The sequence below is a fragment of the Micropterus dolomieu genome, linkage group LG21 (genome assembly GCF_021292245.1).
Source record: "Micropterus dolomieu isolate WLL.071019.BEF.003 ecotype Adirondacks linkage group LG21, ASM2129224v1, whole genome shotgun sequence".
NCBI lineage: Eukaryota > Metazoa > Chordata > Actinopteri > Centrarchiformes > Centrarchidae > Micropterus > Micropterus dolomieu.
Window position 1 is genome coordinate 28,910,547 of NC_060170.1, and position 19,750 is coordinate 28,930,296.

At 39.2% G+C, this 19,750-nt stretch overlaps 2 protein-coding genes and 2 long non-coding RNA genes across 5 annotated transcripts in view; 2 read left to right on the forward strand and 2 right to left on the reverse strand.

The window, feature by feature from the left end:
* Positions 1-1,645: 1,645 nt before the first annotated feature.
* adra1aa (adrenoceptor alpha 1Aa) lies at positions 1,646-8,115 on the reverse strand. The gene is made up of 2 exons (XM_046035385.1): positions 7,203-8,115; positions 1,646-2,250 (listed from the first exon to the last, which is right to left on the reverse strand). Exons 1-2 carry the CDS (start codon positions 8,098-8,100, stop codon positions 1,697-1,699), a joined length of 1,452 nt encoding a protein of 483 aa, XP_045891341.1. The 5' UTR covers positions 8,101-8,115; the 3' UTR covers positions 1,646-1,696.
* Positions 6,973-8,406, forward strand: LOC123960571. The gene is made up of 3 exons (XR_006822546.1): positions 6,973-7,289; positions 7,429-7,838; positions 7,912-8,406. It is a non-coding gene; the product is annotated as an uncharacterized LOC123960571 (long non-coding RNA).
* A 5,283-nt stretch (positions 8,407-13,689) lies between these two features.
* The window catches only part of LOC123959918, an 11,701-nt gene continuing 5,640 nt past the window's right edge, over positions 13,690-19,750 (reverse strand). For both annotated transcript variants that reach the window (XR_006822403.1, XR_006822402.1), the window contains 2 exons: positions 16,264-16,364; positions 13,690-14,413 (listed from right to left, as the gene is read on the reverse strand). This is a non-coding gene — a long non-coding RNA (uncharacterized LOC123959918). The remainder of the gene's footprint in view (positions 14,414-16,263; positions 16,365-19,750) is intronic.
* tmem230b (transmembrane protein 230b) overlaps positions 18,339-19,750 on the forward strand; it is a 4,215-nt gene continuing 2,803 nt past the window's right edge. The window contains exon 1 of the mRNA XM_046034265.1: positions 18,339-18,699. Coding sequence (XP_045890221.1) covers positions 18,610-18,699 — 90 coding nt within the window. The 5' untranslated portion in view covers positions 18,339-18,609. The remainder of the gene's footprint in view (positions 18,700-19,750) is intronic.

Consider the following 19,750-nt stretch of genomic DNA (forward strand, 5'->3'; position numbering starts at 1 on the left):
TCATGATGAATACAGAAAATGCTTCTGGAGAACATGCTGATTAAACACATGGGGGTTGTTCTTGCTCTGTTCCAGTCTATATCTGACTCCTGCGAGGCTGCAGATCTAATTATGGTATTCATTACAGCTACTGCATTTGGAAGATGATATATCTTTATAAAGCATGGCACACAGGTATTCGCCGGCTGAGGTTTTGTTCATAATCTCACCACTCTCAATAGAGAGACAAAAGAGAGGGGTAAATCAGGTCATCTGTACCATCTGTGGTTTATTGCTGCAGCTGGTAGCCCCTCTCTTAACAGCATTTATGCAGAGACGGTGTGATTTACAGGTTCAAAGACATGCTAGTCAATGACAAAGCGGACACAGACACGCACTCTGACTGCACTGCCGGGTCCCTCCCCTGTGGGAAAGCTGTCGACTCCACTTCTACAACTGAACGGAGCGCGCAGGGGTTGAGTGGCTTAATGATGCTGGCTGCATCTCTTCCCTCTCACACTCACAAAGGGAGAACATCTTGGTAGTACGGAGGAAGAAGCCAGGAGAAAGTAAATCAATATAGTTGGCAGAAGTTGTCCTCTTGCCCTTTGATGCCTCTGCGTAAACAGAGAGACACTTTGCAGCCAACTGAACACACTCAAGTTTTTCACACCAGCGCTGGTAAAAAGCACCCACACTGAATATCTTACAAAGGCCAAGATAAAGACTCTGGGTGCTTTGTTTGTGGATGGTAACTATAAAAAAAAGACTAAAGCAAGTATGGCCTAAGAGAAGAATGTCTTTGACTGTGTATGACTTAACTTGACGTCTCTAAATCTGGTGGAATTTTTAAGAGGCTTGGGGGCTGGTCAGGATTGAGGTCAGCAACCACAAGGTCAGTTAAAACTCCAGAGAAGTATATTAAGACATCCATCTGGCACTGCTTGGAGGTACATCAAATTGTGGGAATGTGGATAAATGAGCTAGACGTTTTGAGGGGGTATATATCTAGTGAATCAACCAAAATAAACAGAGTACAAAAATGTCCTCATGAATCCCTTGTTACATACAAATTTATGATAACATGACATGGAAGTACAGAAGGTTCCTTGGTATTCACTGTGTACAGAGCAGTACACCAACATAATTTGGACAATAGGAATAGCATTAGGCAAACTTTGGAGACAACAGCACTGACCAGCATTAAAACATTTGGTGAAATCATGCAATATATATAAACATTCTTATTTACATTTTTATACATTTGAACTGCTCTTCTATAATACAAAATATGTAAACATTTAGAGATCTTTTGGTCTCTTGACTCTGTGGATTTTTTCTTTTGTTCCACTTCAGGGGAGCGTTAACAGGACCTTTTTTTCTACACCTGTCCAAAATGTGATGGACATTTGCTTTATTTTCATCTCCCCTGAACTGTATTCTGCCATAGTTTCTGTTCAGAAAACTAAAAAGCCATCTTCTTCAGGGGGTAAAATATAGTGGCTGTGACATTTCTTTGCAAGATTTTCTTTCTTACATCCAGGAAAAATCACAGAATCATATCAAAGCTGAGACTTTTTACTACATTTTAAATTTCAAAGCAGCCACCATTCCAACACAGCTCATCCCTTGTATTGTGAACAGAGTAAAAGGAAATATATTCTTATCAGTGACTTTGAAAGGGGAGTCGCGACTAAAGGAAGAAGGATTACAGCAGTTATACAGGCTCTCCTTTTTCCGACAAGGACAGTTGGTGGATTTTAATGGTGGGAAGGTTTCCAACAGGAGGTGCCTGGGCACAGTTTGACTCCTGCGGGGGAGACCCACCACTGAGAATGCAGCAGCAGGTCCGGTGGAAGCTTTTACTGCAGAGCTTGGCCACTTTAGCCCTGCTTGTCTCAGCAGGTCCAGATCTGCCTGTGGGGCCTCCAGGAAAAACCCTCCACTCCCTGCTGTCCCTGGAGGAAGGGGTTCTGGACAGGGCCATAGAGGAGGATGGGCTGAGCCGACATGAAGCCCCCTTGCTGTCCAGGCCCAGAGTGAGGGGCTGGCTGTGACCTTGAGTTTGACTCTGAGCTGCATGCAGGTGATGATGGTGTGGTCTGGGAGTCGTTCTCAGGCAGTGAACTCCGAGTAAACTCTGGAAAGCTTTCTTAAACTCCTGGTTGGAGCACGGGTAGATGATAGGGTTGATGCAGCTGTTGAAGTAACCGAGCCAGAAGGTTATCTTGAAGACAGTCTCTGAAGGTTTGTATGCGGGGAACATGGCGCCTGTAGGGGCATTAAACACACAAGGGTGATAAACATTAACACAAACTCATTTGTCATCAGAAATGTGAAGTTTGATAAATAAGAAAACAGGAGTCATGCTAGCTGCTCTTTGAGGCTGTAGGTACAACTGTGATTTCAGCTAAATGCTAACATCAGCTTGCTAACATGCTCTCAATGACAATGCCAACATGCTGATGTTAAGCAGGTAATATTTTCCAGGTTACATTACATTTACATTACATGGTTCAACTTAGTTTAACCTATTAGCATGCTAACACTTGGTATTTAGCTAAACGCAAAGTATAGGTTTCAGCAACAGGTGTTATTGAGATATTTCAGTTACTTACAAAAGTGCTAAACTGACTAACTGAATATTACATCCCTCGAAAATCATTTAGATTACATTTTTATTGCTCTTCAAACCTTCTCCAGTAATCTGATGCATCAAAGGTTGGGTTTATATGAAATAAACACATGATCTGCAGCTAAACATATCATTGCTCTCATTTACATCCACTTAAGTCAATATATTTTTAATTGTTTTATCCAGTTTCCAATAAAAAAAGCTCCCTACTTGCAAACAAGGTTAAGGATTTTAAATAGCACTGCTTTTTATTAGAGCGTGAGTGGGATCCTTAATGAAGAAGCAGAGAAAATGGCTTAACAGACACATTAAACGCAGGCCTGTGTGTCATTGTAAATGTAAGTGACTCTTCACATATCCAGTGGCTGCCAGTGAAACATTAAAATAATTAAATGGCTGACTGTGGCTGCAATATATCTATCGTTCTATCTTTCACCTATCTTCAGAGGTAGAAGAGAAGCTGTCTTGTGAAATGCTTTATTGAGCAAGCTGCTGCTGACAGTCAAATGTGGGCTTTTGAAAAAAGAGATTGTGATGTAGAGACTCAAAAGAAGAGGTGGAGAAGTGGAGAGAGTGTTGAGAGCAAATTATTTTGTGCCTGACTGTACCGCTCATATAATTTACACCCAGCTGTGCCAAAAAGAACAATTCTATTATTGCCGGTACTCTTGATAGATTCATTTTGTGAAAAAAAAAAGACAGAAAAACAAGAAAGAAAGGTATCGCAGTTGTTCAATACATGTCTTGTCATGTCCAAAATCAATGAAAATCACTAGCTGTTGTCATGTGTGTACTCCAATTGTTGTGATGTTAACTTCAGTTAAAGCACAACATGTTTTGGGTTTAAAACACCCCAGCTTATGAACCCCTTCAAAGTTGGATGACCTGCAAAACAATATGTCTCTGAAAAGAAAGAATGCTTTTCATAATAGGTACATGGTTTTGACTAAACTGCAACAAAATGGTGCATGCTGGGAAAGATTAAAAGAAAGTAAGGAAGTGAGGGGGGCATTTCTTTCCTGCAATAATACCAAACATTGTACCAATACAATTGCTGCCAATGTGTGAAATATGACTTCCATTGCCACATATATTAAAATATCCTAGAACCTAGTTCAGTGAAATTAATTTTAGTTTTAAAACAGAATGAATTGATTTTGGCCACCGAACAAGCTATAAACACTACATGGATATATTGTGCTCTAATAAAGTTGTGGTGGTTTACGTGCTAGCAAATGCATTTTTATTTACACGGATCAACATTAGAATGAATTTGGAGTCTGTTTCTGTCCACCTGACAAATGTAATATTCATTCTCCTTTCAGCTTTGTTTTGGTCTCCACAAACTTAAGCAGCTAAATAAAAATCCACCATGTTCCATAGTGCAAAACAGTAAAGAGCTGAGGGGAATTGTAGAGGCAGGCAAAAGAGGCAGAGAGAGATGAAACAAAGTTCATGATTGATTTCTAAACATCTTAAGCCACAGGAAGGCATGAAGTTACTCTTTTGATAAGCAATGGCTTGCTTTACACTTCCTGAAGTATGAAGGAAAGAGAACAATCCACAAATAAACACAGAGTTGAAACAAGTCGCAGTTTTTTCAAATGTTTGACATGATTAAATTCCTACCATCAATTTTTGCGTGATGACAAAACAATGTTTACCCCAATAAACCAAATTAAACAATAAGTTATCTAACTCTTCAAGTCAAAAGTAGACCATTGCCTGGTGATTCACTACTAAATCTAATTGTCCACAGACTTATGTGGCAGCGGTATGCAGTTTGACGCCAGAATTAGCAATGGAGCATTGGTAAAGCTGAGGATTTTCCTCATTTCCCAGTCAGGAGAGGCCAGCCAAATCGTAGCAGCTATATTTAAAAGCATGAGAGCATGGCATATATAAAAACCCAGGGGGATTTGTGAGGTTTTTTGGTATATCTCATATCTTCTTGGTTCAGATTTCCATCTCCCTTTCCCGACACCAGCACATATTAGGCTGGCAAGCAGTGTGAATTCAAGAACACCTGACTCATCAAGCTGTGTTCTTGAACATTACATCAAGATCTGACACCGGTGTGATGGTTTTGTCTGACATTCCCGGACATGAGGGAGTGAGGAAAGAGCAAAGAAATGGCTGTACACTTCATTGAAGGGTCTGTCTTTGAAATATATGTCGGTCTGAAATTCTGTGCTTTTGTTTACAGACAGGGGAGCACTGTCAGAGATCTGAAAGATTTATAGAGCCTATTTATAGAGAGTCTACCTGGCCAAGTCAAAGCATTTACTACGCCTTTCAAGAGGCCACAAGGCTCGCCTAGATGATAGTAGCTTCAGTGTGCTCCAGCAGAGAATTCAATTAACATGATCAAGCTATTAAATTCACCAGCACTTAAAAACCTGGCAATCGATAAATGGATCTGTAAAATGAATGAATGGAGAGGTTAAATAGCTTTCTCAAAGTTGTCTGTGTGACTGCAGGTGTTCAAATATACAAAGCAGTTTTTTTGAAATGTGATTGATTAAAACATTTATAAAAACTGTTCTGTGCATCTTTTAAGGAGTAGTGACATTTTGAAAAATATGCTAATTTTCTTTGTTGAGAATAGCACTCTTGTTGCTGTTTTACATATGAATCTGAAGCCAGGAGTCAGTCAGCTTAACTTAGCTTAGCATACTGACTAGAAACAGGGGGAAACAGCTAGCTTACCTGTGTCCAAACCTAACTAAATCTTCCTCTAAAGCTCACTAAGGATTCTAGGAAGTTACTGCACCCAGCCAAGAAATAGTCTGACACGTGATCCCAATACAACCACAACCTTTTTTACCCTCTGATAGTAAACAAATAAGCTATGACCTGTTCATTTGTGATCTTTTTTTGATATCGGACTGTGATTTTATAATAAAACTAACAGCAGATACAACAAGCTCATAATGAACAACATAAATAAATATTCCATGTCCTATAAGGAGTAGGAAGAAGTAAATACTTATCAAGTCCTAACCCCTTTTTTATATTTTATCAATAACCTTTGTGGTAAATATGAATATTTCAGCTTTCCACTCCAGTGTTCATCACACAACTCAATCAAATTTCTCAAGTCAAAACCAAACCAAACAAATACAAAACAACCCACACATCCTGACCCCTGTCTTACTATGCCAGCCCCCCGACCATCCATCCCATAACCATGCAATATATTAATTTTAAACATTCACTTAAAATGATTTGATGTTATATGTGTTTTCATTTCCTCATTATGGTTGTTACAGAGTAACCTTTGACTGTAAGACACTGATATTTTGCATTAGTCCTTACTAATTGTTTCTTAAACATACAAATTCCTCTCAAATTGTGTTGACTTTCTCTAATTTGAAACAACTTTTATACATACATGTAATAATACATGATGACATATGAGACATATGATGACATGATATGACCCATTTCAAACAAATCTTTAAATTTTATTGCTTTTAATTTGATAATGAGTGGGTTTGTTGGTTTTCTTAGTGTTTCATCACACGTCCACACATGGGAGCATAAAGGAACAGTATAAGGTGTATTTGAAGTTTCCTTTAGAGGTGCTGATAGGCAGATTTTTTTTTACCTTTTCCAAAATGCCGAAATAGTCCTTTAACATTCATCATGTAAACAAATGACTTATAGGCTCAAAATGATATTTTTAAATCATACTGAGTTGATTTCTTTGGCTTTGCCCAGACAAATGCCAAAGAGGTCTTGGACATCATGTGGCTCACAAAATTAAAGTATAATAAAAAAAAGGATTTTTAGACTTGGGACCTATTTTCAAATCAAAACGACTAGTAGGTTCAAAATTTTGGAATCCGTGCAGTAGATGGCTTCAGCCAGCAGCGGCGAACTGGCTGCAGTGGCTGCAATGTTTTCCTTCAGAGGAATTATGTCCACAAAAAGTGCTTCTTTCTGCCACTGACAGGCTCAGACTGCTATACCAGGTGTCTAACAACATCATGGAAAGGATCCCTACGAGTAACTCCAGGTGACATCCTTTGTTTTAAAACAAGAAACAGAATTCTCGCTCAAGGACAGTTCTTGTTCTGATGTTCTGAGGTGAGGTGTTTCATGAAATGTCGGTGGAAACAGGGGAGAGGAACAGGAACGTTTCTCCAATACAACAAACTCCTCTCTATCTCTCACTCTGACTCACGTTTCCAAAGTCATCTTCCTGCAAGAACTCGCCTCTCACGAGATTTCAGAGCGAGAATTGTCCTTAAGTGAGACTTCAGTTTCTAATTAAAAACACAGGCTCTCACTTTTCCATGATGTTTTCTTTTCTTATGACAGTCTGAGCCTGTCAGTGGCAAAAAGAAGCACTTTTTGTGGACGTAATGTTGACGGGTCCAATTTCTGCAGAGGAATACTTTGCAGCCACTGCAGCCAGTCTGTGGCTGCCGGTGAAGCCATCTACGGCACGGATTCCAAAACATTTTGTAACTATGAGTCATTTTGACGATTTTGACACCAAAATATGTTATAGCACCCAGGTTTAAAAATACCAAAATTATCCTTTAATAATCACATACAAGATGAACATAATGATACTCACCAATGGGTAGCACCAGGAAAAAGGGCAGCCAGCACAACACGAAGCAGCCAACCACAATGCCCAAGGTCTTTGCGGCCTTCTTCTCACGTGAGAACTTGAGCAGTCGTAGGGCGAAATGTGTGCGGCTGCGAAGGGCCTCGTCCTCTGATACAGTTGTGTTGCCTCTGTGTATCCTGAGTATCACCTGCTCTGAATCTGACTTCTCTGTCTTGTGGCCCTCCCTCAGGCCCTGGCTCTCTCTGTGAGCTACCACATATACCCGACAGTACATGACCAGTATGATGGCAAGAGGAAGGTAGAAAGAGCCCAAAGCAGAGAAGATAGCATAGCCCGGCACCTGTGTGATCTTGCATACTGACTCGTCCTCAGGTGCCGGCTCTTTCCAGCCAAACAAAGGTCCAATAGATATGATGATAGACAGCACCCAAAGCAGCATCACTGCCAGCAGCGCCCTGCGTTTTGTCATTATAGTTGGGTAACGCAGAGGGTAACTCACTCCGATGTAGCGGTCAACGGAGATCACACAGAGGCTCATGATGGAGGCAGTGCAGCAGAGCACGTCCACAGCTGCCCAAACATTGCAAAAGGCCCGTCCAAAGACCCAACGATCCACAATCTCAAAAATGGCAGAGAAAGGTAGTACAGTGGTGCTTAGCAGCAAATCTGCCACTGCCAGATTAACTATAAAATAATGTGTGACTGTCCGCAGGTGTCGGTGACAAACTACTGAGAGGATTACCAAAATGTTTCCCACAATTCCAAACACAATGAGGAAACCGAGCACCAAGCCCAAAACTACAGCCTTGACTACGTTGAGCTCTGGGACTAAAACCTGGCTGCAGTTGGAGCAGTTCTGTGTCAGAGAAGCTGGGGTCATTTTGTCAAGCACAGGAACCATCTGTTCCAGTACTAAGCTGATGCTCGACACTGTCCTGTGAAGCAAAGGTGTACTGAAACACAACACACCTATTTCAGTTCACTACAGGGGGAAAAGGACATCAGGGCTTTCTCATAAAAGCCATTAGAGTAATGATCGCATTAAGACTGTCTTGTCTAAACATAATTTGAATGATGATGCCTCTGGCAAATGAGCCATTACACTGGCAATGCATCAAGAAAAATAAAACTACAGGACGCATGCAGAAACACCGAGAGAGAAGTTTAATATATGCACACAAAACCTACCTTAAACCTTAAAACTGAGTAGTTTTACGCTGCTGGCACAAAAACACTGTTAGAAATGTATAATATACGGTACAGACAGATGGGTGTACACATCTTTGCATGTTCTCTGAGCCAAAAACTGCAGTTTGGGAAGAAAATTTCATGTCCATATTCTTAAAAATTGGAGTGAGAAACCCTTTTCTCGGTACGATGGTACGTGAGCAATAGTTCAGTCTCTTCCTGTTGAATGCAGATTCACCTTCAACACGGGATTCAGCAACAATATCCAGCGCCTTTGAAAAGAGAGACAGACAAATCTGCTTTGAGAGAATTGACACATCCATCACAGCAGTCACCCCTGTTTTCCCCATTGCTTCATTTTTGCAGGTTGTATTTCTTTCTTTCCCGTGTTACCACGGCTCATTTCTATCAAGACTGTGGGAGAAGGACAATGTGTGAGCCACATTGATCACAGTCAGATCAATATGACCATAGCCTCATCTTTCTCTATCGACTAAATACAACGTGAGGTTGAGGAATAAAGAAACTGTTATCAGGACCGACCAGGTGCCCGTTTCACTGAATCTTCTGGGAAACATCACACCATTAAACCTCTAGATGGCATTGAGTCCAACCAGAATAGCTGGAGAGTCAACATTGCACCAGCCTCAGACTTAAGACCTAAAGTGTATTTTTTTGCCTTTTGTGGTGCTAATGTGATCTTCAACTGAACTCTACATCAAATAAGCCTGACCTCGCTTTTAATCCAAACTCTAAACAAATCTATGTCACACTGTGTCCTCTATATAGGCAGAGGTGTAACAGTGTTACAGTTTGACAAATAATTAACATGTGTTCATTCAGGTCTAGTTATATTGAGCCTTTACCCCTGAGTGGTTTTAAAGGAAAAGTTTGACATTTTGCTTAGTGATACCACTCTATAAATATAAAGCTACAGCCAGCAGGCAATTAGCTTAGCATTAAGACTGGAAACAGCTAGAATAGCTCAAGCACGTAACTCCCTGTAAACCACAAATAATAGTCATTTTTACATTTAGGTTTTTGCATATTAAACAAATAATAATTAAACAAATAATATAAAACATGTTATTAGGGATCTTTAACATGTGCAGATTTTTTTAACCTTATGACAGCTAGCTGTTTTACCCTGGCCTTAACTATTTATGCTAAGCTAATATTCTGCTCTAGCTCCACTGTTAACGCACAGACGTGAGAGTGATACTGATCATCTCATCTAACTCTCACAGGAAAAGTACATTTCCTAAAATGTCACACTATTCCCATAACATTTGTAAGTGTTCCCCGTGCAATTGCAACAATCTAATTTCAAGAAAAACAAACAAAAAGAAGCAGTGCTGGAGGAGCAGTAGTACACAATTTTGGCCTGAATCGCTCTCCCTCTGACTTTTAATGCACTGAACTGAATACATTTAGTTTTGAATGTTCTGTCCTTTGAGTTCTAAACAATGCCATAGCACCACTCAAACGCCTCTTATTTGACAGATGTGAGATTAATCTTGTCTGTGCAGATTACTGACAAATGTGGATGTTCCTTACCTAAACATAGATTAGATGGGACTAGTAAAAGTAGTGAGGCCATGTGGCGATTTGCGGATTTTGTTAAGCTGCTTTATTTGAGGCTAAATTAAAAGTTCGTCTGAGTTGTCCTCTTTTCTGTTTCCAATCAATCTATCTATCTATCCATCTATCTATCTATCCATCTATCTATCTATCTATCTATCTATCTATCTATCTATCTCTGTGCAAAGACAACGGTGAGGGTGAAGGCATTATGCAGCCCCCTCTTCTTTAGCCCCCTCCTCTCCTTCATTGCACATCACCACACTATTAACCACTGGATGACCTTTTCATCTGCGCCCCACAAACCTTCCGCTGCACACTGGATGTACAGCTGTTTAACGTGTTTGATGGACTTTTTATTCCTGCGGTTATAGCTCCTGTGCTGGCACGATGCGGCAAACCCTGCATTCTGTGGGCATCATAACGCAGCACCTGAGAGCTTCTCCCACCCACTCAAGTAGAGGAAGGGGGGGGGTGTAACGGCGGCTACAAGGTAATGACGACAATAACAGGGACAAGTTTAACCACAGGAGAATTGCTGGAGCTCATTACACCCTCATTTTGCACTTTTTTAAACATTAATTTACCTCAGCTTATAAGTATTAAGTATCCCTGCTGCATTAATTTGTTATATATTAAATATACTGTGTTACAATGAAGTGGAGAAAATAAGCTTGATGGATTTCCTGTAAGACAAGTTCCTTCATATTGACTGGATGCATTTGCTCTTCTCTATTTATGGTTATAGTTGTAAAGGAGTTTCAGGTCACTTATACATTACAGCATTTATGGCAGACATATGTGTCAGTGCCAGTAATAAGTGCTCATTGATTTTTTTAACATTAAAAATAAAGTATCCTTACTCCCATAAAAGTATGGGAATAAGGATTGAAGCAGTTACTAATCATCGTGTTTATTTTTTAATTTTTATCAGATCAATTTGGTTAAAAAAGAAAGACAAATGAGCCTAACAAACCTCATTCGATTAGTTCATTCAGCTATTCAGACTTAAAATCGTGATTAAAATAATTAATTTTAAAGACATGTTAAAACTGGTAAGCTTATAACACATCAGGCTCCAGATAAAGCACCTGTTGATTTCATTAAATGGCACTTTGACTTTGGGGAGTATAGGATTTCAATTGGGATCCATATGGATCCGGTAAAGTAGGCTAATGCACACTAATTAGGCTTTGTTCCAGCATTGATCTGTTTAATATTCTTGCTCAAAGGCATGTAGTAGTTACTTTCCTTTACTTTCTTTTTAAAATGTTGGCTGTCCTACCTGTTACAAGCATATTTCTCCACCACAAAATAATCTACAAATATAAGCTTTGTGTTTTTGGCTGTTTTCCAGGCAGACGCATAATAATGTGTTGAAGTGGTTGATGTGCAGCTGCTGCTGAGTTGGACAGGAATCCACAAAAATGTTGAGGACAGCTGGAGATGTGCAGCATCTCTATGTCTGCAGTTATTTTAATTGGTCAGGAGTATCCTGGCTCAGATGTTATCTCAACCCCTTCACTGGTGTTGCTGAGCAATTCCCAGCTCTATAAGCTGTGCAGGACTTCAGGTGATACCTGACAGAAAGTGACACACACCTTAAATAAAATGACAGAGATAGGGACTTGAATGATGGTCAACAGTCATAGAGACCTCATAGTGCATTCTATACTACACTCTCTTAAAACTCCTATATAAAAAGTCATTAACAATCGTTGGAAATCATATTTAAGATTTAAGTATAAGAGATTGGAGAAAGATTTAAAAACAACAGGAATATCATCATATTAATCAACTATTTATAGCTCAGTGCGACCCAGCCTTATTATTTTACACAGGCAACACCCGCAGATTGGAAATTACAGATGTTCAGACAGAGCCCATTTGACGAGATACATTATCCTTAAACATTTAACAAATTAAAGCCTAAATAAAATTTAAGTGTGAATTAAGTAGACATTATTTTGGGCTCCCTGTATTTTTCTTAATCTCATCAGCTCATGTGGTCAATGACATAAATCCAACATTGCTGCGTTATTCCAGCACGGACAGCAAACGAAGAAACGCCTCAGCTGAATGAGAAATACTTAGTTTAAAAAAAACTAAGTATATCCATTCACACTGCTTCAATTAAATGCTTGAAAATAAAACATTTCCAGCACTCACCTAACTTTGAGTTTGATTTTCACATGCCCACCGTTTGCCTTGGCCACGTTTGGAGACGGCTGTGATTGCTGAGTCGCGCCAGGAGACAGAGAGCCCTCACACGTCCGCCGGTTTAAAACGCCGGACCTTCAGGTGCTCCAAGTCTCTTCAGATGATGATGAGGACCAAATGACTCACTGCTTTCTCCTCGAACCACTTTCCCTCGTATATCCCCACCACCCACAGCCCAACCATCCTCATCCTCACATCCCCCCACCCCACCCCGCCTCAGCATCACTCCCTGTGCGTCATCACAACCGGTCACCGTCTAACCAAAAATACTTTTCATTCTGAAATTTTTGATTAACGAGCATCACCCACGTTGCCAACTGTCAAACTAAAGAAGAAACTGTGATTGCGAAAGTTTAATAATTATAGCGTCAGTATCGATAATGCTTTAAATACAGTCCCCAAATTACAGGTGGAAATATTTAGTACATACAGGACCAACATAATATTAACTAACTACAATGGAGCCTACTTATGACGTAAAAGGGCTATTTTATATTTTATTTTACATATTATATTTTACATTTAATGAAGGAGCTTTCACCCCCATCTTCAGTGCTTTGCACAGATGGTGGTTTGTTATCACTTAAAAATAATGGCAATTACCTCAGCTGGTATTACTCATGCATGCTTTAAAGAAATCGCTCATAAATAAAAGATGAACCTGTCATTTGTTGAATTGATGAAAAGGTAATCACTTTTTCTTTATACTCTGTGTGGTAGAATTAAGTTTGTTTGTGCATAAAAAGATATTACTATGGCTCTTTAGGACATAAAAGCTCACTTTTTTAAGGCTATAATTATTAAGGTACAACCTTTTATATTTTAAACTTTGTAATTCACCCAATATAGTATTTGTAACTGTTACTCCATTTTCTCTATTTCAGTAACAATATAACTGTACAAAGTAATCACTAAGTAAGGACTTTAATAGTCATTACAGCTTGATTTATTTTTACATCCCTCTTAATGACAGACTTATTACCTCCATATTCCCTAACATTTTGTCTTCTTCCCTTGTTCTTACTTATTGGTCCCAGTATATGTAGTGGTAATCAGTTAGTATTTTATTTATACCCTCCAGTACAATATAATTACACTGTAATTTGTTGGCTGTAATCTAAAGTATTTCCTCTTTATCCTGTCATGATAACTAAAAACAAATGCACATTTAAACATAACATAAACTGTATGCATAAGTGCTTTGATATTAATACTAAAGATAATCATTATTCTGCCATAGGGTATTATATACAGTTCTTGAGCGTCCTTTTCACTTAGATGTATTCAGTACATAGACTATAAGACTCTCTGGTCTATATTGCACAACTCAGTCAATACACATTTGTTAATGCCTGAGGTGTAACAGTGATTTGCAATTTATCTGGCATTGCAGTTTCACCAGGGACTGTATTATTCATCGCCTGCGCTTGCACTTCTTTTTTTTTTAGCTGAGCTATGATGAAGAGATGAAGCAGAAACATGTACACCAACACACCAGGAATAGAAACAGTACATTGATTTTTAATTTTTTGGACTGATCCCTTTCTTCCCACGGTGGACTAATCCTCAGTTTAGCCAGTTGGTGTATTTGTTGTTTTCTAGTCGGGTCCACATATGAATGCTTTACCTGGAGATACTGAAGCTCTCACTCAACTCTATACATGTACACATCAGCAAAAGGCACTGAGTAACAACAACAAAAAAGACATTTCTATTTTGTGTGCAATAAACTGATTATTTAATGATAGCGTAAATGTCACAAATGGAGCATCTTTTTTTCATAGCTACAATCATCCTAACATTTGCGTGCATGACTGCACAAACACACAGAGAGACCATATGTATTTACCGCAACAACAGATCAATTGTTGTAATTATTTTTGTATTAAAAAAAACAAGCCAGTGAAACAATCCCATTCTTAAAAAAATACAAATAATGAAGCAATGAAATGATGCGCATATGCATGTTTACATGTTGTAGGGTTTATCATGCTACCTAAGACCTGTTGGAAAACCAATTATCTGTCATGCAGTGAGGCGGGCTGCTGAGTTTGAAAGAGACTGAAATCAATATCTTTGCACTGGAAGAAACATTTCCTGTCATGGAGGCAACAAATCTGAGCCAAGCATTTGCACTAATGTTGGCATTTACAGTGACATTCAACTCTATTGCACATGAAGAGATGTCTTCTCCCCCCTCCTGGTCCTGACTTTGACAAAACCCTCTAAACAAAAAAAGAGAGAGTTACAGGCACAGATTTCAATCAGCAGAGCAAGTAAAAAGTCTAACATCATGCTGCAGGGCACTGATTTGTTTGTGTCACTCTGAACTGTGGTGAAGAAAACGAATATAAAATGCTTGCCATTTCACGGGCAAATTCAAAATGGAGACAGCTACTCTATGTGTCATGTTGTAGTCATATTCTTGAAGCCGCCGAACCACTGCATCTGGGCTGTTTTTCATATACTGAAGGAAAAAGTTGACATTGTGAAATAAAGGTGAGAGACTTCGTCATCGTTGATGAAGCTCCTCGACTAGTGTGTCCTGCAGCAGTCAGCTGTCCACCCACACGCAAACGCAGCTAACCTGGGCCTTGTGCAGATTATAGAGAAAACTGCAAACAATCCTGTATGACATGCAGTATAGATAACTATTTAGTTTCAAACGTATATATATTAACTTTTTATAAATTATGTCTAGTAACATTACCACATATTGGACAAATTTAAACTTTTACTTGATGACGGAGCTAGATAAAAAGTCACATGATCACTATAATTGTTACACTTTATCCTGAGGAGAACATGAATGTCTGGACCAAATATCATGGCAACTAATAAAAAAAAAAAAAGAAAGAAGATAAAAAACCCTTGACGTATCCATACCCACATTCCATCCGCATATTCATAACATATTCAATATGTGAGAACAAACGCAAGCAAGGCACAATGCCACAAATCACCTCAACCATTTATCTCCTCTGCATGAGCCCAAGATTAAAGGAATTACATTAGTTGATGCAAGCTTATTTCAAATTTTGAAAGCTTATTGCTCTGTAGCACCTGTGCTCCACCCACATGGCACATTTGATCATTTCTGAAACCTGTTGGGTTTAAAAGTAAAAAGGGTGAGCCACAGGGAGACTGCATGATGTTCAAGTGGTATAATGGTTCTGCCTTTTATTGGGCTCATGTCGCGTTGCTATCTGCAATTGCTGTAATGAAGACAGACCTAATTATCTCAGCAGACAGAACTCCACTCTAAACAGGACTCTAATTATGGCCTAAATGCTGCTCTCTTACAGTCCAGTGTCACACCCAGGAGTTATTTGAGGGGTGGGGGGGCCTGCTGCTGTCCATGCATACTTACAAATACACACACACACACATCCTGAGGCCTCAGTGTGCCCAGCTGTTCTGATGCTCTTCTGTGCAGGCATTATGGTCTAGTGGCAGGGATTATAACATGACAACATAGTCTGCCCCCCTCTGACCAGTGAAAGCCTTGCCTATCATCTGATTAATTAATCACAACTCCAGATGTCACTTGAGCAGCATTGTGATTTGTATTAGGAAGAACACTGCACCAATATTTTACAGGGAAATCCCACTGAAATCCTAAAAACCACATGTATCTCAGCAACAAAACCCAAAAAGACAATCATGAAATAATGTTGTAACCAACAAAAAGGGCAGCAGGGCCGTTTACGAACAGATTATTCCATCAGTGGTCCCATTCTGAGCAAACTCATTTTGAATTCATGAATGTAAAATAATTGCAGATTTATCCTCTCTTGTAGATTGTGTCACCGGTGAGGCGCAGATAAATTAAACGTCATGTTTCTAAATTCGGACTGATGAAGAGTAAGCTGCTTGTGCAGTGACCTTGATTGTAGGTATTGAACATCCTAGTGAGGAAAGCGGCTAGATAAGAGGCACGTATTTGGCGTACAAAGGAATATGGTGACGCAGAATTGGTGTTGGCTAATGAGTGCAGCCAATATGCAGTCACACAGCACAGTGAGACACGAGTAAGGGAACTGGCATCATCAATGAAGCAAAGTGCAACACTTACCTCTCTTATTGTCACTAACAGGTGCAGTGAAGATGGCAGCATGCACATGCAAAATGTCTGCACAGTCAGTTCTTTGAGGTGGCTTATATGATGGTTTTAATCTGGAATAGAGAGGAGAAGAGGACATATGTGGGAGATAAATGCATTTGTGCACTGCAATTCGTAATACTAATGTCTTTAAAAGAGTCCAGAATTTTTAATCCCCCTAAAACAAAGATGAAATCCAATTGTATCCAGGATAAATTTATAGAGATTATGTCTTGTAGAGGCTTGGGTATATTTGTAAATATGAATCAGAAAATTGAACAAGACGAGAGAACATACAGTGCAGCATAATGCATGTTATCCACATCAGATGTGGTGAAACACAAAAGGAATATGAAACACACAATGAATGATGTTAGGGTTTATATCCCTCCAGAGAGCAACAGTATGGCCTTAAACTACAACAATGGAACATGCAGTCAAGGTCACTTTGCTTACTAATGATCACTCGAGACTCGGTCTCTGCGAACATGTACTTTAAAGGCCACATGAGCACATTATTGATGCTGCCAGCACATCTAATAAGAATATGCCTTTACTTTATTATTACTGCTCCTGAAAAGAGCTGTGTTATGTTGTATTATTTACAACCTGTGGACATTTATCTTTGACCGTACCACGCACAGCTCTACCAGAAACCTGGAATCACAATAATCCACTGTTGCGTAGCTTCAGGGTCAGGCAGCTATCTGAAGTCTGCCTATAGGAGAGTCTATATTTGTCTATGTGACAGTCCAATTCTCCACAGACCTGCAGGGGAATGTGAAAAATACAATATTGGGGGGAAAAGCGAGAAAAAAGACAGTATGCCTACCTACAACAGCTTTAATTATTAATTTCAGGGGAACTGAAAATGTTATTTTGATGTGTTTTGTCCATTTCACGGTCAGTCATTCACAAGCCAGGTTACTGCTATGCATGACCAGAGAGATGACAATATCTTGCAGAGATAACATGGTAGACACAGACAAATGAAGTGATGAATAATGGTGAATTGTTAAGGTGTCGTTTTTGGAGAAATTCAGCTGATTTAGTAAGTTACATTGTTTAGAAATAATCCTGAATGATTCTCATCCTGTGAACTCTGCCAATGCCAAAATTTTCTGTTTTCTGAAATATACATGCTGGGATGTGAAATATTGCGTGTGATACGCAAGACTGCATCTTTGGCTAAAAACAGCCTGCACTGGAATACTGTGTCTCAGCTTCTATTACACGAAATTGATTTTTTTTTTTTTTTCTAAATCTGCAGCCTAGACAGAAACTTTATCTTCTGGGAACAAAGTGTGATTGTAAAGCTGAGCTGAGAGAACACCTCAGGAAATGAACATTCACACAAAAAGAGATAATTCTTGCCACGAGAGCCTGAGACCGCAGCTAGCGCACTGTCACCTGCACATTTTAATAAGACCCGACAGCGCCCTCTTGTGGTCTACATGGGGCGGTGCAGATCACCATAAGGAAAACAATTAATCAGAATAAAGTCGCTTCGACAAGGTTGATTTTATGTATTCCTTTAACAGGATATTGATCTTTCATAGCAGTTGAAATGACATGTGTTTGAGCTTTCTACAGCGTCCAAATACGCTTCGGCGTGAGCTACGGTATTACTGTGCATTCATGTGTTGTTGGAATAATCGGAAAAATGAATTCCCGACTGGGGAAATTCAGGTGAATGTGAAGTCGGAAAAAACTTGGTAGGCTACACAAGTTGCCCAGTGGTTGACTTCATACACGTAGAAACATGGCGGACAAACATGGTTGATGGGTAGAAAGATTTGATTAATGTTGTGGAATAATGTATTGCATATTTTTATAATTTGTAATATGTATTAGTTTATAACTGTTTGTTAGTTTGCTGATCCAGCACCTAGATCCGTTTGGAAAGTTATTTATTTGCAGTACAAGCAATAGTTTAATGGTTTCAGCGAATGTAACACATCTTTTGTAGCCTACCATCTATGTTGTTTCCAAATTCGGACTTAAAATCACATGAACACGCTGAAGTCAGAAGAACGACCATCCGAGGAGCACGTGAATGCACCATTGCAGACCGAGGCGAGAACCCGGAAGAGGATACTAAAACCACAACAACTCGCTCTGATCTCTTCTCAAAACTCGCTTTAGGAAATAGTAACGGTCTTACATCCGATCTGGTGTAATATCGGACCGGACTTTGGCACCGACAGCTTGTGAGTGATCCGGGTGATGGCTGCCGTGTCGCTTCTGTAGCCGAGCTGCTTCTGCCTCATTGAAACGCTGAAAACAAACCTTTAGCTAGCTCCTGAGCAGCTGAAGAAGATGCCCGCTCGTAACGCCCTTTCCGACGGGAACAACAAAGTCAGGTACTCCCGGTTAGCCACTGATGATGACGGCTACATTGATTTACAGGTGAGACGTATTGCATAATGCAAAGGTAACCCCCTATAAGCCCAGTTTACCTACACAGCTTGTTTGATTTTATCTAAGTGAGCTATGTTGGATGAAGGTAGGGTCTTAATGTTTAGGGGAGGGGAGGAAAGCAAACTCAATCAGTTGTTCTTAGGCATTATGATATCATTGATCTGCATCAACAACAATAGCCTTATTCTGTGATTTCAGACTGAAGCTAATAGTTCACCCACTTCTAAAAGTTAATTTAATGACAGCAACTCTGGTTCATCATATACATTGGCAAACAATAAAGAAATGAGAACAAGAAGAGGAATAATAATAATAACACATACACACACACACACACACACACACACACACACACACATACATACATACATACATACATACATACATACATACATACATACATATATATATATATATATATATATATATATATATATAGTTAATATGTGTGTGTATGTGTGTGTGTGTGAGTGTACACACACACACACACACACATATATACACTTATATGTATACATATAGATACTTAAATACACCTACACAAAACACAATGAAATCTAATTAAACAAACTAACTTGCCTTCTTTTCCAACTCTTTAAAACAAAGTTTTCAAACTTAAATACATCATAGATAAATGGTGAAAACCAAAATATTTCAGGGATTTGTCCCATAACTTCCAGAAAAAAAATCGATTCACTTATGTGATGTGTACAGTACAAAAAGAAATGGGATTCACATAGCTCATTCATAGCTCACACACTCTGTTTTCCTCTTGAATATTTTTGAATCGGCTAACCTCAATGTCCAGAGGCAGAATCCCAGCTCTCAGCTGTGCAATCAAGGTTCTCTGGCTTCTAGATAAATGAGATGTAACGTATAATTCAGGAATAAAGTTCTGTTTGATATGCATATATGTCCTTATCTTTGGCTTTAGCAAGATATTTTCAGAGAGTTAATATCACAACTTAAATAATTCCTGTAGATATACAACATATCCACATCCTCAAAGATAGAATAAATCTCTTTTGCCCATGAGACC

Excerpts from the sequence above, each read along its gene's own strand:
- adra1aa (XM_046035385.1), bottom strand. The coding sequence starts at position 8,100 with ATGGTTCCTGTGCTTGACAAAATGACCCCAGCTTCTCTGACACAGAAC. Across the intron at positions 2,251-7,202 it reads TTTCCTGGTGCTACCCATTG|GCGCCATGTTCCCCGCATAC; the intron begins GTGAGTATCATT and ends ATGCCCCTACAG.